The sequence below is a fragment of the Tetrao urogallus genome, assembly GCF_951394365.1.
Source record: "Tetrao urogallus genome assembly, chromosome: 6".
NCBI lineage: Eukaryota > Metazoa > Chordata > Aves > Galliformes > Phasianidae > Tetrao > Tetrao urogallus.
The window spans coordinates 45198294-45216837 of record NC_136819.1 but is presented as its reverse complement, the minus strand read 5'-3'; the positions used below and the strand labels follow the sequence as shown (position 1 = coordinate 45216837).

Genomic DNA, 18544 nt, shown 5'->3' with positions numbered 1-18544 from the left:
CAGGGATGCAGCAGGGGACAGATTTTGTTTTCAATTTGGAGACCAGGATGATATTAAGACTTCATTTCATGCGAATGATAATGCAAAAATTATTTCTGCAAAAGAGCTTTAAAAAAGTTATCCTGTGAGCCAGATTCTGAAATACAGTTGATTGTAGCATGCACTGGAAACTCTGAGTCAAATAAAGAATACTTGCTTATTTTTAATCATTTAGATAAATGTTTGGTTTTTGTGTTTTGTTTTGTTTTTACATCCAATGCTTGCAGTCTTGCAGTTTGTTTGGCAGTGAGTGAATGTAGCCCACTTTTTTTTTTCACTCGGACCTAGTTTTATCTTTAAATTCTGCTTCTAGAAGTGTGTGTGTGCTGGACTGCTGTTGGGATGCTGGAGAGCAGTGGCATGCTGTCAGGCATCCATCCCATCCGCATAGTATAAATGGCCTGCCAGTGTTCTGGACAGAAACAACCCCAAAGCTTTAAACAAACTGTTCTTAATGGAAATAAACTTTTTTTTCCTCCCTTACTGTGTAATGATTTGAGAAAATATGTTGGCTGTGTGCTTGGAGTGGGAAGAGAAGGAACTGTGTGTGCATAACTTGCTTGTTGGTGGATGCTCTGGGAAGACTGGAAGGGACCTATGAGGTTTCTATAGTATAGAGTGCTTGTTAACTCCCACCCGGCCTTTGTGTTGGAAGGTGAGCAGACTGATGATGAGGGCATTTACCTAGTGATTGCTTTTTTCCCTATATGGATTTGTAAGGCATACACCTGATATCTGCAATTTTCCAGAAATAACCAATAGCTTTGATACTGTCTTCTATGTCATTCACCTGATCTCTGCTGGGTTTTGGTGGTAAGTAACAATGGCATGAAACCAATGCTCATCTTCAGTTTCCTCCTAATTCTGTTTCTGAAAAAGCAGAGTAGGCAATACAAACAATAGTGTACTTTGCAGAAGAAAGCACGCCATGGCCGTAGTTTCTGTTTCTGTTTTTTCAAACCGGTGCTGATAAATCTTTGCTCTCACTTCTGTTGCTATGGTGTTAGTTCTGTTCGAAAACAAACCTTTGGGTAATCATGTTAAATGCAAAGATGTTTGGAGAGAGGGATGCTGAAAGAGAGGGGAAGTAGGAGGGCTCAAATTCCAGCTGATGACGAACAATGAATCAGTGTTTGTCTCAGCAGAGGGCCAGCAGAAATTTTGCACTGTACTTTCACTGACTTGTGATTGGGTCCGATATTCCACTTGAAAAGGCCTCTTTTTTTCCCCTTCCAAGGTTTTGGTTTTTTTATTTTTTGGGTTTTTTTTTTTTTTTCCTTCTTTCTTTAACTTCTTTTTCCTTGGTATATAAAAGGAAGGTGGAACACTTCCAAGTTCTGCACAGCTCAGAAATATTTGCTTTCCACAGCGCGGCCCAGAACACAGAGAACTTGTTCTTGTGAACAGTTTGATCCTCCAATCCACAAAATGCTGGATCAAATTTTGAAGATTTGTGTGGCTGAAGTGTACCTGCTGCCCTTGCTGAGCTGGCTTAAGCATTCACTGAACGGCCCAGGAGCAGCTGCTCAAGCGTGCTGCCATTCCTGGATTGTTTTATTCACAAACCAGAAGGCAGGGCGCTGTTACAGGGCACTTTTTAACACGTTTGCCTGTGCAGATCTTGATAGGTGTGTTTTGTTTACGTGCTCAGAGTAACGTGTCCATTGGTTTTAGCTGACACAGTTGTAGCAAGGAAGTTTTCTTGCCCAGGTGTCTTATGTTTCTGGGAAACACTGTGCTGAAAATGCCGGTGTGTGCCTTGAAGGCTGCTTCTATTCCTGGGTCAAGGCTGAAAGGAAGGACTGTTTTCTTGGTTTTTAACATTTCTCTGCAGATTATAGCTGCAACTGCCATAAGAACGGGGTAGGGTAACCAAATTCCAATACTTACTTGCTTCTCACTGTTTTTGAAAGTGTAAGTCCTGAAAATTGATTAATTCACTTTTTTTTTTTTTTTTTTTTTTTTTTTTTAATTTTGGCAACTTGGAATCTTCTGATGCAGTTAAATGGATCCCTTTTATTACTGTTTCCTTCCAGATGTGATAGGCAGATGCAAAAAAGCTCAGGAAAATTGGTTAGGTCATCTGACATTTCTTTTAAAGCTATTAACTAATTTTCTGGAACTTTTTTGCAACAGATCCTCTCCTTTGCCGTCCTTGGCCAAGCTGCATTTCACTTCATTTTGTCTTGATTCTGCAGACGCTTATGTCTGCATTCAGTCTTCTTGCTGCACTGCTTGGAGGAATTGAAATATAGGTTCAGCACAGCCACCCTCTTGCAGGCTGCTCACCTGCAGCTCATGGCCCTTTGAGCAGCCCCACTGGCTCTGTTTGTCCTTGCTTATACGTCATCTTCGCATGCAGGGAGCCTCTGCTACTCACATGCAAGAGCAGTCGGTTGCTCTCCTCTTGAAGATGTGCCTTATTTTCTAGTTGCATACTCTACATGAGTACTTCAAAGATAGTATGAGATAGCTGGCAGAGTAGTAGATTGTAAAATGCAAGCAGAGATGGTCTCTGTTGGGAAGAATAGTCATCCTGTCTCTGTTTTACTCCATTCATTTTGCTCAAGCTAGCCCAGGTCAGAGTGCCTATAGAAGAAAACCATTTCAGCTACAGGGATCAGTGATACTAGCAACTGGCCTATAATTAAAAGGCTACAAAGTTTCTATTGCTTTAGTTTTACTGGTATTTGAGCTCTGTTCATCCTGTCTCATTGTTACCTTCGTTAAAGCATGGGATGGGAAACTGTATAGGACAAAGTCCGAGGCAATGAGACAGTGAAGACCAAGCTCAATGCTCCCCACACCCTGTCTTGGTACTGGGGATCCAGCCCTGTGACACATTGCCACTAATGTTGTATCAGCTACACTGTCTGGAGCTGAGTTTCTGCTGACCCCATCCTCAGTGTGTGTTCCCCTACCCTATCCTGCTGAATGGCATAGGCTGTGCTCAGGGAGCAGCACCCCTCCCACTTGGGTAGCTTTCCCTGCAGCAGAGGAATTTGCAGAAATCCTGAATCACTTGCTCTTATGTTACCTATAGGACCGTCCTAGTTGCTGTTCTGTGCAGGCTCAAAGGGCAAAGGGCATGAGAGGTGTTCTTTTTATTAGTGGTAATTTTTGTTGGCTCAATCTTTTTACATTGCATATATGTGTAAGTACAGGGAGGAGAGCAAAGAAGGAAATACTTTTTCAAGGAGGAGAAGAAGCACAGGAAGACCTTCGGAGGAAGGGTGCTTGCAGCAATTTCAGTGCCTTTTCATGGAATTAGGTGTACACTGCTGAGAAGTAAATATCTGAGTAAAGTTTCCTGGCATTCAATGAAATATCAGTTGTCAGGGATTTGGATAACATGTCAAAATAAAGGCAGTGTGTAAAGCAAATGCCCAGTGTGATGGCAGCACCTTGGGCAGTGAGCCTCACATCCTCCATATATTGATAAAGGTTTTCTTTTTTTTTTTTTTTTCCCCAGCTTGATCTCACCAAACCTATTGAAGACCAGGGCCCTTTGGATGTGATCATACATAAGCTGACAGATGTCATCCTCGAAGCAGACCAGAATGACAGCCAGTCACTGGAGTTGGTGCAGAGGTTCCAGGTATGTGGTTCTTCCATAGCATTTCAAGCAAGAGGATGATCGTGGTGCAGCAGATTTAATTTGTTCTCTATGCAGCTGATGATGTTTGGTGAAAAGAGGTCTCTGGCACACTGCTGCCCAGCCGTAGAGTCCAGAAAACACCATTTTGTCTGTCTAAAATAAATTTTCATTTGTGGTTACATTCTGCACTGTGAGTTTAGTAACAACTCGTTTCCCACTAAATGTTTGAATGTCATTTCAAGAACACTGGTGTAGTCAATGAAGAACAGGTGCTTCCAGGGTCCTTTACGTCTGTTTCTCTATGACAGAAGCTACTAAAATAATTTTTCCCAGTCCTGTCCATTCTTCCCACTTACTGGAATGCTAAATTCTGTAACATCAAGGCTAGTATCAGTATTTTCATCCTCTGATAGCATTCTGATTTGCTTTTTTTTTTTTTTCTCCTCCCAAGTTAACATTGTTAAGTCAGAAATATGCAGGGCACAGTGGTACAGACAACTGTTCTGCCAAATAATTCCTATCATAGTATGGATGATGATGCATTTATCATTTTAAAAGGTAATGTTTCTGGTGGATAGTTTTGATCAAAAGCATTTCTTTTTCTTTTCTTTTTCACAGAGAACTTGAGTAAGATATTTTCTGAAATTTATGAAATATGCTTATGTCAGGTGGAAGAACAGTTCAGACAAATTCTGCAGTTTTCACAACTTTGCTGTCTTGGGAAATCATGTACTGTTTGCTCTGCTTAATGTTCTTCTAATAATGCAGAAAATGTTGTACTTAATGGAGAAAATATTCTGTTTGTTTTAGTTAGAAAAGTTTGCTGCTTCCTCCCATCTGCCTGTTATTCATACTCACACAAAAGATACACTTGTGGGTCTGGCCCTCTGATAGCAGTTCTTTGAAGAATATGTGACTTCATCACTGAGTACCTTGGGCATCCACATCCCCCAGCACTTGAAATTTCAAATGCCCGAAGTAGAATATGGAGAGATGAACTTCAGGGACCTTCTGCTAAAGCTCACAGTCTTTCCCTCTTTCCGATGTTAGCTGATTTGCCTTTGTAATAGACACGTTGTATTGAGGGGAAAAAATAATACCCAAAAAGGGAAAAAGACTCGTGTGTTGAGTTGCTCACAGCTGTGTAAAAGTCCAGAGATTCCTGATCCTTACTTTGTTGGTTGCATTCCTGAAGGTCTCAGTTTGAGCAGGGCTCAGAGAGCTCATCTCTGTGTAATGCTGTGCTACCTCCTTTGTCCCCTGCAGAACACGTAGATAGGGAATTTGTGCAAGCATTAGAGAACAGAGTGTAGCAATACAATTAGTATCTGAAACATGTTTCTTTTATTACTGAGCAAGAACTCATCAGTGAATATTGAATATTTTTTAAGAATTCCAGCTAGTGAATTTAATGTATTTAATTACTGAAGATCATAAGCTGTTCCTTTTTCAAATGTCTAAGTGAGGTCTTTAAGAAGCACTATGAAGTATGGAGAGCATGTTTTCCTAAAGCTGCACTTAAGCACCAATGTGAAGTTCAGTATGAAATGGGGCACTTCACAACAAGAGCCTTGGCTTTGGCTGAGAATTTAATGGGCTCTTCTTGGTGTGGCAGCTGCTGCATGAGTGGAATGCTGTTAGAGCTAAAATGACCCGCTAAAGCTAAATGCCTTGTCCTGATAAATTTCTTACAGTAATCACAGTGTACCTTGATGTTACTCTATGTATCTTTGTTAGTACTTAAATAAATTAAGTCATTATTTTTGTGTAGGTTAAGTGTTGAAGCTTTGTTTTTAAACCTACTTAAGTTAGAAAATCTCAGTGAAAATATTTTTCTATCTAATGAGTCTGTGGGATAGATTCTGAGATTGGTGAGAGATAAGTGCTATATATTTATATATGTATATATTATATATATTATATTTTATAGTTTGTTCTTTGGTTCAGAGGCTTACTTTTTGTATCATTTTGATAGCACTCACAAAAGAATAATATCACCTGGAAAGAGATGCAATGGCCTAAGAACAGCAAACATTCCCTTACAGAAATACTAAAAGAAAACTGCAACTGCAAGTCAGAAACTTAGTTCTCTCCACCCTTACATCCTAAAATGCCTTTCTGTGCCTCAGCTTATGTACCTCTGTTCATAAACTGAAGTCTATTTCTTACAAAGAACATTGCAATTTTAATTAATATTTAATTAAATATCAGTATCCAGGCAAAAATAGTGTTGTGGTCCTATGAAGATAATTAGCAGTGGACTAATGGGAATTTGAACATTTTTTATTCTGATAATACTGGAAATCTGGATTCCGTGTCAAGTGTTGTAGAAAGTAAATTTACTGCATACATACCTGGGTTGTATGAGCAACCTCAAAGTGTGTGCAGATCTGTTCATCAGCAAGTAGCTGTATCACTGGAAAATCTCTTTCCCCAGTAATACATAGTTTCTATATTTTTTCCCAAGTGCAAGTGGTGCAGACAGATGGAAGCAAGGATAAGATCTGGGTATGTCAGAAGAAATAGTTCACTGTCTCTTGATGTAATGGGTTGACGCAGTTGAACTTGTTCAGCTAACAGTTGAACCACATAAGGAAATAAATTTGGGTGAAAAGCACCCTATGGATAAAGGGCATTGTCTCATTCCAGTCTCCTCTACAGGTGAATTGTGTTCATGCATTAAGGATTCCCCTAAACTTTCATCTTCGTGTCACTGGTGATGATGACATGAATCTCTTTTGGACACGTACCCTAATGCCAATTTAGCATTGCTGTTCTTGCAGTGGCAAGTTTTGGCCAAGCATGCTCTAGAATGGCTGCAGCAGGTCTGTGGTAAGAAACTTTGTAAGAAGCATTGTTCTTACAAACTGCTTATATACAGCTGGCCTTCAAGGGCTTCATAGTTAGCAATATTAAATTTAACCACAAATGACAGTAATAAAAAAGCTAAGAATGCTAGAGCAGAACTTGATGTTCTTTCTTCTGTCTCTGTCATTAGTCTTGGTTATTCAGTAAACAGTTATCTAACGTATTTATTTTTTGAGGATGCTGTCTTCCTGCAAAGAAGTGTTATGTAATGCCTAGAGAATTTAGAAAGGAATTCTGGGATGTATGTTTAGTCCACAGTTTCATTGTGTGATCTAGATGATCCTGTTTGCATCCCCAAGTCATAAATTAAAGGAAATGTTATTAACTCCTTTCTGACATTAATGAGGAGCTGATAGTGCAAATAGTGTGTTCCCTTATTGCTGAACTTAATCTGACTAAACAATCCAAAATTCAATATGCTATTTATCTTGCTATTGAACATAAATTTATCATCAACATGAAACCTGGCACTTGGCTTCTTGGTGGCTCCATGGAGCAGTCTTTCAGGAAGCAAAAAGCAAGGGCTCCTTGATCACAGGAGGAGGAATAGTCTGCAAGGCTGCATTTCTGACCTTTGGAAGAATAACTTATTTCGGAGCTATATTGTAGAAGTCTCGACCATCTCTTCTGCAAAAGCTTAGGAGAAAGCTGGGTCTGTGTGCCTGCTCTCTGCAGGCCGTGACAAACACTTGCAGTCTGGTGCTGTGCACTAGCAGACTGTGAAGCCTCTTGGCATGCCAGTTTTGTCTTGCTGTTCAATGAGTGTTCTCAATTGCATCGTAAAAAATTACTGTTACAGCAGACTCTCAAAATGGTGAGGAGGAGGTGCATGCTAATACTGGTCTTTTAATTGAAGAAGACCTTTTGGACCGAGCCTTCTGAGGTCTTTGTGCTATTTGGATGTGGTCTGGACTACAGTTCCTCCAGAGAGCATTGGCAGCTGCTTAGTGATCTCCTCCAAAGCCAAAATGAAGACCATGTGTAGCACCTAGTGATTTGTGTGAAGGACAGAAATTTTTCCATTTGTTTTGCAAGATACTTCAGCCCTTACATTAGAGAATGTGGGGTCTCCTTTCCTACCCAGAGCAACACTGGGCTGAGCTGATTGAATATAATTTAGTTGTCGTATAATTAAAAAAAGATAATAATAATAATAATAATCAAAAAACACCACACAAAACACTGAAGTCATTTAAAGGCATTTCCTTCTTGACCAGAGGAACATGGGAGATAAGTCAGGTGTGAAGGGTACCCAAGGTACCCTTTCATTTGCTGTTTTTCTGGTTCCTGTCATCCTGGTAAGAAAGAGAAGCAAGCTACCCAGTTCCTGCCCCTCAGATAAAGTTTATGGCTTTGAAAGTTGAATATGTTCTGGCTGGCATAAGCCACTGCTGACTAGGAAAGTTTGTTAAGTTCTGATTTTAGCAAAATACTCTCTGAACAGCTGCCTGTCATAGCTATACAAGGGCTTGTGTAGCTTTATTCATAACAGCTCCTTCTGTCTGTTCCATTCTGATTGATGGCCTTAAGTGATGGAAAATCAATAGGACTGTTGATTTGTGCTTCAGAGCTTTTTTGAACAGTTTCTCTTTTTGTCAGCGTTCTTGAAAGCATATCACAAATAGTTTTGTTCCTAGGCCTGTGCTGTCAGGTTGATGAAAATTGAAAATGTTCCTTATTCTGCTCTTCATCCTCCCCACCACCACCCGTGTTTCCTACTTCTGGCTCTCCTACTCTGAAGCTGTCTAGGAAGAGCTCTGCTGTTAGAAGGGCTTGGGACTGGGATGAAAGGAAATAAGGGAAATACTTTGGAAGGTGAGAAGTTAGGCTTTGTTCATGCTGCACTGATTGCTTTCATCAGATTTCTCACTTTCAAAAAGGTGATTTGAGTACATGCTCATGGGGATGAGGAGATGATGCTGTGGGTTTTTTGTGTTTTTTGGGTTTTTTTTTTCTTATACTAGCTCATTCTGTTCCCAGTTACTAGCTTTATGCTTTGAAAATACAAGTTTCAAATTTCTTTTCATGTGTTCTGCTGAAATGGGCAAGTGAAAAATCAAAAGAAACATTCAAAGCTTAGTAATTTTTTTCTTACTGGTGGGACAGGATAAGACACATAGCTGAAATAGTCTATTTGCACTTGAATTCACAGGCCAGTGCCTGTGTTTTTCCCATTTGAAAAGTAACTCTCTCCTACTCTGGTGTTGAAAGAGCCTTATAATCAGGCAAAATTAACTAAAAATCTCTCATCTCAGAGCCAACTGGAGAGCTTCCTGATGATGGGTATTTGCAAGATAAAGCTGTGGGGAATTGTTGATGGAAAACCAGGGAAGCTGAGCTTAGAAATTTGCTTTTAGTTGTAGCACAAATAGAAGAGGAACAGATAAAGTGTCTGCTACCAGCATCCTTTCCAACCACTGCAGGGATCTCATAGGTTTTAGGAGACAAACAATTTTGGGATCGGTGTTTGCTGAAGCTCCACCTTGCCTGTAGCTTTCCTTTTGGCGTCCATGCACAGAGCCCAAGACAGCAGAAAGGTCTTTTATATTTTATGTCTGAATCCGATTCAAGGTCATTGGATGAATTTTGTTTCTGTCTCTACATATTTTCCCCTTGGAAAACATCCATTTGTTGTTATGAGCAGTTATCTCCATGTTTCTATACACAGGAAAACACAAATCCAAACACTATCACTGTTTCATTTGCTGACATTTTTATATGCAGTTTTTGTTTAACGTTAAACAAAGGGTTATTGAAGTTTTATTACTTAGTAATAAAGTCAAGTCAAATGAGTCAGTGAGTATTTCTTATCATCTAATGACCTAATATTTGCAGTAGATACTGTATCAACTTTCTGTTAAAATATTAAAAAAAAAAAAAAAAAGTTACCTTTTTGGGTAAAATGACAATCAATTCTATTCTCATCTATATATATACTTCTTAAGAAGGGCTTTTTAAAAAACTTCTGGGCTATATCCAGAGGTATTTAATAGGGAACATGAAATACTTTGTCTCCCTTTGATTTCAGGTTTCATTGCTGGCCTTCTGCCAGTAGCAGGGCTGGTACAGAGCATTACTGAATACCAAGCCTGGAATAAAAACAAAGGAAGATCTGCTAAAAGTCCTGCTTTTTTTCTTGTTTGCGTTTATTGTATCAAAGATTAGAAAGAGGAAAACACAAACATTGTCTGGGTCAAGCTGAACTGCAGCCCAGGGAGAGAGCCTTCCAAAAATACTGCTGGAAAATCTAAGTATCTCGCAGATTGTTGTCTGGGTTGTTGGAGTCTGAAGCTGAATACCAGTCTTTGGTAAACCCAACAAAAGAAGGCATGGAATTGTTTTGTTCGGATGACCAGAGAAGAACTGAGTGGTGAAGGTTGACAGGTTGTGCTCTACTGAAAGCTATCTTTTGGTTTCAGTAATTCTCCTGCAGCTGCTCCGTTTTCAAGTTCATATTTGTAACAGCTCGTCCTTTTTTTTTCTCCCAGTAAGGAAAGGTTGTCTCCTTACAGTCTCCTGTGTTTGAAGAGGTTTTTTTCTTACACTACTAAGTCCCCCAGGCTCTAAATGGCTTCTGGGAAACAGCTCTCATGCTTGGTGGTTATTTTGTGCTTGCCTTGCAGAGCTCTTGGAGTCTCATTAAGGCAGCAAGATGAGCAGTCACTGGAAAGTCAGCTGAGATGCTTACTGCTATTGAAGCATTGCCTGGTGTAGAATTGCCTCAGGATCAGACCTTCTTTCCTGTTAAACTTCATTATGCTGTGTCAAACTTAGTTCTTGGATCATCTTCTAATGTGATTTAGAGCTATTATCCTTTTATAAATGAAGTTCCTTGGAGTTCCTTCTGGAAATACATCGGCTAATTCACTACATCCACTACTGTGGAGTATACCTGAGCACAGAACAGTGAGGATTTTCATTAAGAGCAAGAGAGCATCAGAAGGATTTGGAAGCTGCACAAGGAACGGAGAGAGGGAAAAATAATTTTTTCCTTGTAGAGTGGTGAAGGAGATGGAGACCAAAGGGAGGAGGAATGTATGTGTGAGGTGAGGGGTCAGTGCATACAGCATGGGCCTAAATGGACATACGTGGAGCTTGAGCTCAATGTGGAACCAGCATGGTTAGGGTGGAGGGGCTGTTGCCACATTACCAAAGGGGGAACTGATACACCATGAGAAGCACTGCAAGATGTTCATGGAAGTGTAGTACTTGCAGGAGTAGTTTCCATGTGTTTCCATGAACAAATTTAAATGAATGAATGGAAATGTAAAATGGCTTTTGGAAGTTGGGTTAAAGACATACAGATGCTAGCTTTGGAGGTGTTTGTCCTAGTTTGGATGAGGTAAGACGTATTCTTCTTTACCCATCTACTGTAATTCCAGCCCTTACCAACCAGCTCTTAACATTCAGAACAGCTAGAAGTTTTAATAGCAGCATTAAGGAACTCAGATGTAGCTCTGAGCTTAGCTCAGGCAGTTTTGATGTTCATGTGTAGTAATTCAGTGCAAGACTGACCCCAAGATAGCCGTGTGTCATCTTTCTTCTAATTACTTTTCTCTGCCCTGCTCACAGCTGTTGCTGTGGCACTTTGCCACTGGCTCATTTCTGAGCTGATGGGGTTGTAGCAGCACAGGTTTCACCGCTGATGGTGAGTCCACAGGAGGAATGTGCCATCCTGAAGCAGTTAGCTGTCACATTTGTTTTTGTTTCGAATGTCAGCATCAAGTCCATGTTGTCACATCCTACATTGCCAGTGTCTGTCTCCTGTAAAAAAAGGGTTGGATGTTGACTGAGGTTTATAACTGTGTTCTCTTTCCCATCTCACTATTTTCCACAGTCTTTAGCCAACCTAATGCTTTTTTTTTTTTTTTACCTTCATATTTGTTTTGCAGGAGTATATTGATGCTCATCCAGAAACCATTGTCCTGGACCCTCTTCCAGCTATTCGTACGCTTCTGGACCGATCCAAGTCTTATGAGCTCATTCGACAAATAGAGGCATACATGCAAGGTAGGCCAGTCACCTGCTGTCCCAGAAGACTTTTTATTGTGATTTGTAGGGAAGGAAGCAGCTGGCTTCTGGAAGTTAGCTGTGAGGCTTCCAGCAGAGGCTTTGGGCCCTTCTAATTCTCCCTCTCCATGGGAGCACAAACACTGAAGGATTGTGGTGACATGGGATTGCGCTCTGGACCCCCTGTGCTCTTCTCTTTCAAAGCATGCAAAGGAGGTTTGCATCTGGGTAAAAATGCAGTGTGGGTTTAATGGGGAGCATATTTACTACATTGCTCACAGAAATCTTCAGGAAAACATTTTCTTTCTGAGCATGCTGGTAAATTGAGACGTCACTACAAACTTCACAACCTGTCATAAGAATCCCGAGGCTTGAATTTTGAGATTTATGGAAGAAGAAAAAAAATTTTTGAAAGAAGTGAAAAAAATTAAATTGTTAATAGAGCTAAGATACATGAGAAATGCTGGAAGTCTGTCTCACAAGTTAATTGCTAGGAGGAAGCACGAATGCTTTACTGGTGTTGGCTTGCTACCTGACATACATTGTTGCCTTTAATTGGACTTAATTGGACTGAATTCCTACATTTGGAAGTCATGCTTCTTAAACTTGAATAATTCTAGCATCTTACTGTGTTAACTATTAGGTCAAGTTGGTCTTTCATTCCCTTTGTACTTTTACTGCAGTTTTCTTGACTTCTTGCCTTTTCTGTTTAGTTTTAGAGAAGCTCTAAAAGTAACTATTCCTTAGATTAGATGACTACATTTCAGGGAAATTGCATTTTTGAACTATGCTCTAATGTGGCATTATTGCAATTTTCTTTATGATTGTGTTATTACCATTTCATGGGCTCAAAGGAAACTTACCAATTTGCATTTTCATAATTTGGGGTTTTATTGACCTGCTATTTGCATCTGACCTGCCTGGCCCCATCAGTGTAGTGTCTTTAGGAGCCTCTCAAATATGTAAAATGAAGAGGAATAGCAGCAGTCTCCCATGTGCTTTACAAGAAGATGTTCAATTAGTTTAAAAGGATTTTGTTTTGAAGTGATTATTGCTGTATGTGAATGGGAAAGAGTTACTGAGGGAAATCTGTGCTCTGAATATAGGGTTGGTTTTTTTTGTGTTTTTTCTAGCAGCAGAGAGATTCAGAGGTTATTTTGTTCGTTTATTTGTTTTTTCCTTAAGTTGTTAATGACATTATTGTCCTTATTTTCTCTATGGTAATATCATGCACAGGAGAGCATCCAGTTTTTGCAAGGAGTTTGAATATTAATATAATGCACATATTTCAGCCTCCACTGGTGAAACTGAGAAAGGAAAAAAAAAATAAGGAGGGAAAACTACTGAGGAAGAAAAAGGAAAATGTCGATTTTTATTCAGTTAAAACTGACAGCTTCCAAGTGAAGCTGTTAATAAAATTTAGGAATGAGGCAGAAAAAAACTTCACCTGTTTTCACAGGCTATTCTAGTGTTAGGTGAGCTGTGCCCCCAGATCTTCCAGATATAGCTCAGCTTATTTCTTTCTCATCATCATAAATATTATGGCAGAGACCTTGAACCACCTTTGTATTTAGCAGGGAAAATCTCAAGAGAGCTGAATAACTGGCTGACTTCTTGTTCTGGCCTAAGCAGACCAGCTTCTGTATTCCCACATGTAATCATTTGCAGTGGAGAAGATCAAAATAGCTGCATCCCTCTAGACAGCGTGGTGGGTTTTTTCCCCTCCTAATTTTCACCTGCTAAACTGTGTTTTCTGCTCTGCAGCTGTCATGGAATATCCCAAGGCAGTGAGCACTTAGAAAGCTCAAACAAGAAGTAATACATCTGTAAATAGCATAAGGTCTTTAAAGTCGCATCTTTTTTGTTCTGGAATTTAGAAAGGAAGTCACTACCAAGAATAATATCCTAGAATTTAGCTGTAACTGGAGAGCCCATTTTATCACGGGATACAGATTGAATGTGGTGGGTTAAGCTCAGTGCAAGGGATTCTCTCTTCCAGAGGAATGCCATACGGGGGGGTTGGAATGGTTCAGTATTTGTGTGTGGGGAAATGCTCTGCTTTGGAAAACTATTCAGAGGGCAGTTTTGGACTCAGGTGATCTTTGCCTTTGATTTGCGTTTCAGAGGAACTGCAAACAAAGTACAGTCCTTATTTATGATCTTCCATTTGCATTTCAAGCTTGTTGGAAAGAATATAATCAAGTATAATCAGAGATTTGCAACAGCTAAGGGGAGGATGAACACACGTTCTGGTCACTTGCCTGCATCTTCACAAATGTCGGATGTTGCTGAGGTGACCACGTTCTGCAGCAGTAGGACCTGGTGTTAGATGAACAGCTTGATTGCATAGGTAATTATCATTCAGATATCCAGGTTTAATGCTTTAAACAGTGAATTCTCCATGTGGCATGATAAAAGGAATCGTTCCATGAAGTGCCTAAACTGGCACCTGGACATTGTTAAGCTTTCTGAAAGTCCTGCAGGATGCTCTTTATGAAGCCAACCATGTGACTGAAAAGCTTTTTGATCCAGCCTCATGAGAACAGGTTGGAACAGGCATTTTGTGGCACATACGTTGTCCCTGCAGCCTGCAATAGCTAGTAAAGGGACAGAGTTGGAGGAGAACTACAAGTAGGTGAGAGTTACTCATGCAGTTTAGTGTGAAACACAGAGTTAAACCTGAACGTCCAGATTGTGGGCTGACACTGTGAGGCTGACACTGTAACCACTAAGGACTCAGGAATATGGGGTTCACAGAGACATGAAGGTTGGAAAGCACTTCTGAAAATTGCCTAATCCATCCCCCTGCTCAGAGCAGGATCCTCGGAACCAGGTCCATCTGAATGCTGTGTATCTGCACAGAAAGAGGATGTGCGACCCTTCTGGGCCACCTACTCGGGGATTACCTTGAACCAAGCATGCTAGCATGCAGGTAGCAGGGGGTAAAGTGACTTGCAGAAATCCTGTTTTTTTCAGTTCAGATAGTAGTATCTCCTTTGGAAGGAAATGGAGCACTCTTCTAAAAATATACATACATTTATGTACAGCTATTTTAGCATTAGTTTTAGTGGTTTCTTTTTTGGAAGAAATAGCCTGATCAGGGCTGAGACTTCCTCTTTTTTTCCTGTTCTCTCTTATTTTGAGTGCAGGGTCAGAGAGAGTCATTCTGAAACCTTCCCTTCTAAGTCTTTGGAAAAAAGTTTGCATTCTCTAATCATGTCCTACATAGCTGGCAGGTCTATCTTGAAATAAATCACTGAAAAGACTTTTTTGGTATGGCAGTTGAGTTCTGTTGGCAGTTACATTGCTTTGTTTACTTATCTGTGAAGAATGACTTCTAATATCAAAGTGCTCTCAAACAGATTTTGTAATGTTTGGTGAAAGATTAGGGACGTTATTTAACAGAAATTTGACTTTTGCAGGGTAGCAGTGGTGGGAGCTGGGTCAGCTTTTCTGAAGCTTCTGCCTCATGAAACATAACTAGATTCTCTGATACTGTTGAAAAGCTGTGATCTTACAGCCTCAGAGTTCAAGATCTGACTTTTTAAATTATGCTTAAGGTGATAGCAGATAATCACTGTGAGTTGGCTTGGCAATGAAGCCTTTTTATTTTGAAGATGAAAAGCTTTTAATGTTCCTGATACATATTACACATAATAATATAAACAAGAGGCATTAAGATCAAAACTGTGACCAATGTGCAACACACTAGGTGTTTTTCTAGTTAGCAACTGTATATAAAACTCAGCTTCCTTTTATTTCACCTGTACAGTTTCTTCAGTAGTGTTGGACCTTCAGGTATTGTGGACTCTGGAGTTCATTTCTATAAACATTTCTACCTGTTGTTTTTTTCTTACGATTCTAAGAGAGTTCATGTATGAAACCAGTTGTGAGTCCTGAATTTCTCTCTCATTTTTTGAAATAGAGCTATGCCCTAAGGGCAGAAAAAAATGTAAAATCATTTAGATGTGATATTTTCATCAATATGTATCTGAAATCATTTGTTTGATTGTTTGCTGTTACAGGAGGTGCTGTTTCTGTGTACATCGTTCTGATTTTTCACAAAATTTTGGAACAGAACTCTGCACCATTCTCTCTCCCCAGAGTAGTTTTTGGGTTTTTTTTTGTTTGTTTGTTTTGTTTTGTTTTGTTTTTGTTTTGTTAAATTCTATCTCTCTGTCTTAGAAATACTATTTGAACTGCATGTCTTCTGTGCCTAGCAGAGTGGCTCAACATGATGTAATGGATAAACCACAGTCTGGGACTCCAGGTTTTCTGCTGGCATGATCTGGGGACCCTTGTGCATCTCCTTCTTCTGACCATATCTGTCTGTCTTTTCCCTGCCAATGCCACATTTTTCCAGGCAGAAACCTCCTCCAAATATATGTGCGTGTGACTCTTTCATACTTAGTCTCTGATGCCAAGCAACATCTGCTGTGTGTTATCCAAAATCATAGTCCTGTTGGTGAGTGGAAAACTGGGTTCTTGTAGGTCAACAGCAAAGCAAGTAGTATGACTTTCCATTTTGGAAGTCATGGGGGATGAATACTTCTGGAGTGATGCATACTCAGAACTTTTCAAAATTAGGCCACCCAGTTAAAGTGCCTGAAAATAGCTTTATGTACATAGTTCTATGCATTCACCTTTGGAATCTCTGGTCACTGTGGTCTGTGGCCTACTTTAGTTGGCAATTTTGGTCGGATAGGAGGGAGTAGAATATTCACATAGGTCAATTTTAGGAATTTTCCTCTATATTTGAAATCGAAAGGAAAAATCTGTTTTTAATTTAAAGGTGGTAAATCATCCACCTGAGACTCATTTGTTTTTGTGGAAACAATCAGTAAAGCCTCTGAGTTGAGGGCTGATGTTAGCTACTGCAATAACCATGTCACTTCAGAAAGCAAAAATCTTCCATGTTGATTTTCTCCCAAGAGCACATGCAAACTGATGTCTCATCATCTCACTCCGAGGGTGGTACATGTTCATGCACTGTGTTTTAATTTGTCTGAAAATTAGAGTACAAATGTGGAGGGAAGTAATTGGAATGAAATTAATATTCTCTGAAAAGACCTTGTCCAAAGAGCATCAGCACACAGCAGCGCTGTGTGTGACAGTGCTGTGTACTCTGGCTGTCAGCACTTCTGTTACGTCTCAGCCCTGCTGTACCAAACTGGAAAGACACTGGGACTTTTGACCCAAGGAGGTGTCATCTGACATCCTCCTCATAAAAGCTCATTCTTTCATGTAGGAGGTGGTTGACAGAGACAGGGGCATGTTGGTGTTAAAATAAACAAGGCCTGACTTTGAAATTTAAAGTGGACAGCTGCTTCCAAAGAACTAATCCTGTCCTGAGATGTAGCAGGAAGAGAAAGGGAAGTGAGAAAGGGAAGCCACAGAGGGAACCTGAAATCTCCTCTCTTGTACAGTTGCTTGCTGTTGCCAAGGTAGAAAGAGCAAGAAGAGTGTTGGAGTCAGGAGGAAGAGTGGTAGTGTTATAAGAGGATGTTGCATCCTGTTGTAAGCTGTTTGCTGGACAGGATGCACTTGGAGCATGTTTTAGAACCAGTGGCATTTGTAGAGAAATAAGCAACATGTTCAGTTCAAGCTCTGTACACCAGGAGTGAACCAATGCTTGTTAAATCAGAGTAAAATACACAGGATAGTAGAAATTGTGTGTATCCTAAATGGCACGGGTTGGCCAAGTTGCTCTAGCTGTCTTCAAATCATCTGGTCTGCTGGAGTCCTTTGAAGTTGTCAGCTCAAGTTTGGCTCGGTGGATTCTGCATTTAGACAACTTTCCATAAAAAATCACTTTGAGAGCTGACGTTGAGTAAACCAAGCACAAGACAGAAACCAAAGACAGAGAGATAAACAAACAGCTTCCAGTAGGCAAGCCAAATGTCCGTACCAGCGCTGCTCCAGGGCATTTATTAACCAGTGTGGAAAAGGCACAGGGTTGAAAATCTTTCAGATAAATCCAAATTGCTTGTTTTTTTCCAAGCAGTGGGAATAGGAATTTCAAGTGGGTCTAACAAAAGTTAAGTGGAGAGTCAGTGTGATGATAGATCAAATTTATTGCAGTCTCTTGGGCCCATAAAGAAATAATATGAACTGCCACACATTGTTAACTTCTAAATTGACTCCCTGCTCAGGAAAGACCTCAGCATCAAAGTGGATAGCTCACTGGAAACTTCTGCCCCCTCTGCTTCAGTGGTCAAAAAGAACGTGCCAGCAGAACCAAACAAAAATCTTATGGTGGCCAAAAATAGCATTAAAGATACTGAACATACAGTTATGGAAACAAAGTACTTTATCTCCCCAGAAGACTGTTTTCAGTTCTCCTTTCCTGAATTTAAAAATACGTGTTAGAAATAATAAAAATGCTGGAGAAAAGAGGCATGGTCAGGGCCAAGGAACAGCCATGCAGGGGGAGAGTGAGGTGAATTACTCTTGATGCCATAGGTGGAATAGAACCTGAGCAAACAAACTATGAATAAATAAAGGAGAAATATTCTCCTTTTTCCTACCTTGTCAGGATAAAATTCCACAGAATATCTCTGCAATTTCCATAAAACATCAACTGAGCATAGCTAGACTGAAAAAGATGGGAAATGTTCACAGTTGTATTTAGAAGACTTGCAAACTGTTGTCCTTTGAACTGCATAGTAATGACTGGTAGGTGCTAGGGAGAAGTTCAGTTTATGAACTCTGAATTCCACAACTTGAGATATTTTCAGAGCCTGTATATTCACGCATTTCCTCTGGTCTGAAGCCCACTGCTGAAGAGCAGAAACTGAGATTTCGTGGTCTCAGCTTGACCTCTGGTCTCATGTGGTTTGATAAATCCTGTCTTCTGCTTTTCACCTTCCATGAAGTAGGAGTGCCTGAAACCATGGTGATGATTAAAAATGTTTCGTAGTTCGACATGTATTTTAAACCTAGTACAAGTAGTAATATTTTAATGATCTTTCTGTCTTGTGAATAAAGTGTTAGGATTTCATATCATTTAGTCTTGGGTTTTATATTAAT

General features: G+C 40.0%; 1 protein-coding gene across 1 annotated transcript in view; it reads left to right on the top strand.

Moving 5' to 3' along the window:
* Positions 1-18544, top strand: part of ITPK1 (inositol-tetrakisphosphate 1-kinase) — a gene marked incomplete at both ends in the record, with an annotated part of 125598 nt that overhangs the window by 63948 nt on the left and 43106 nt on the right. The window contains 2 exons of the mRNA XM_079537621.1: positions 3512-3637; positions 11398-11515. Of these exons, the coding sequence (XP_079393747.1) occupies positions 3512-3637; positions 11398-11515 (244 nt within the window). The remainder of the gene's footprint in view (positions 1-3511; positions 3638-11397; positions 11516-18544) is intronic.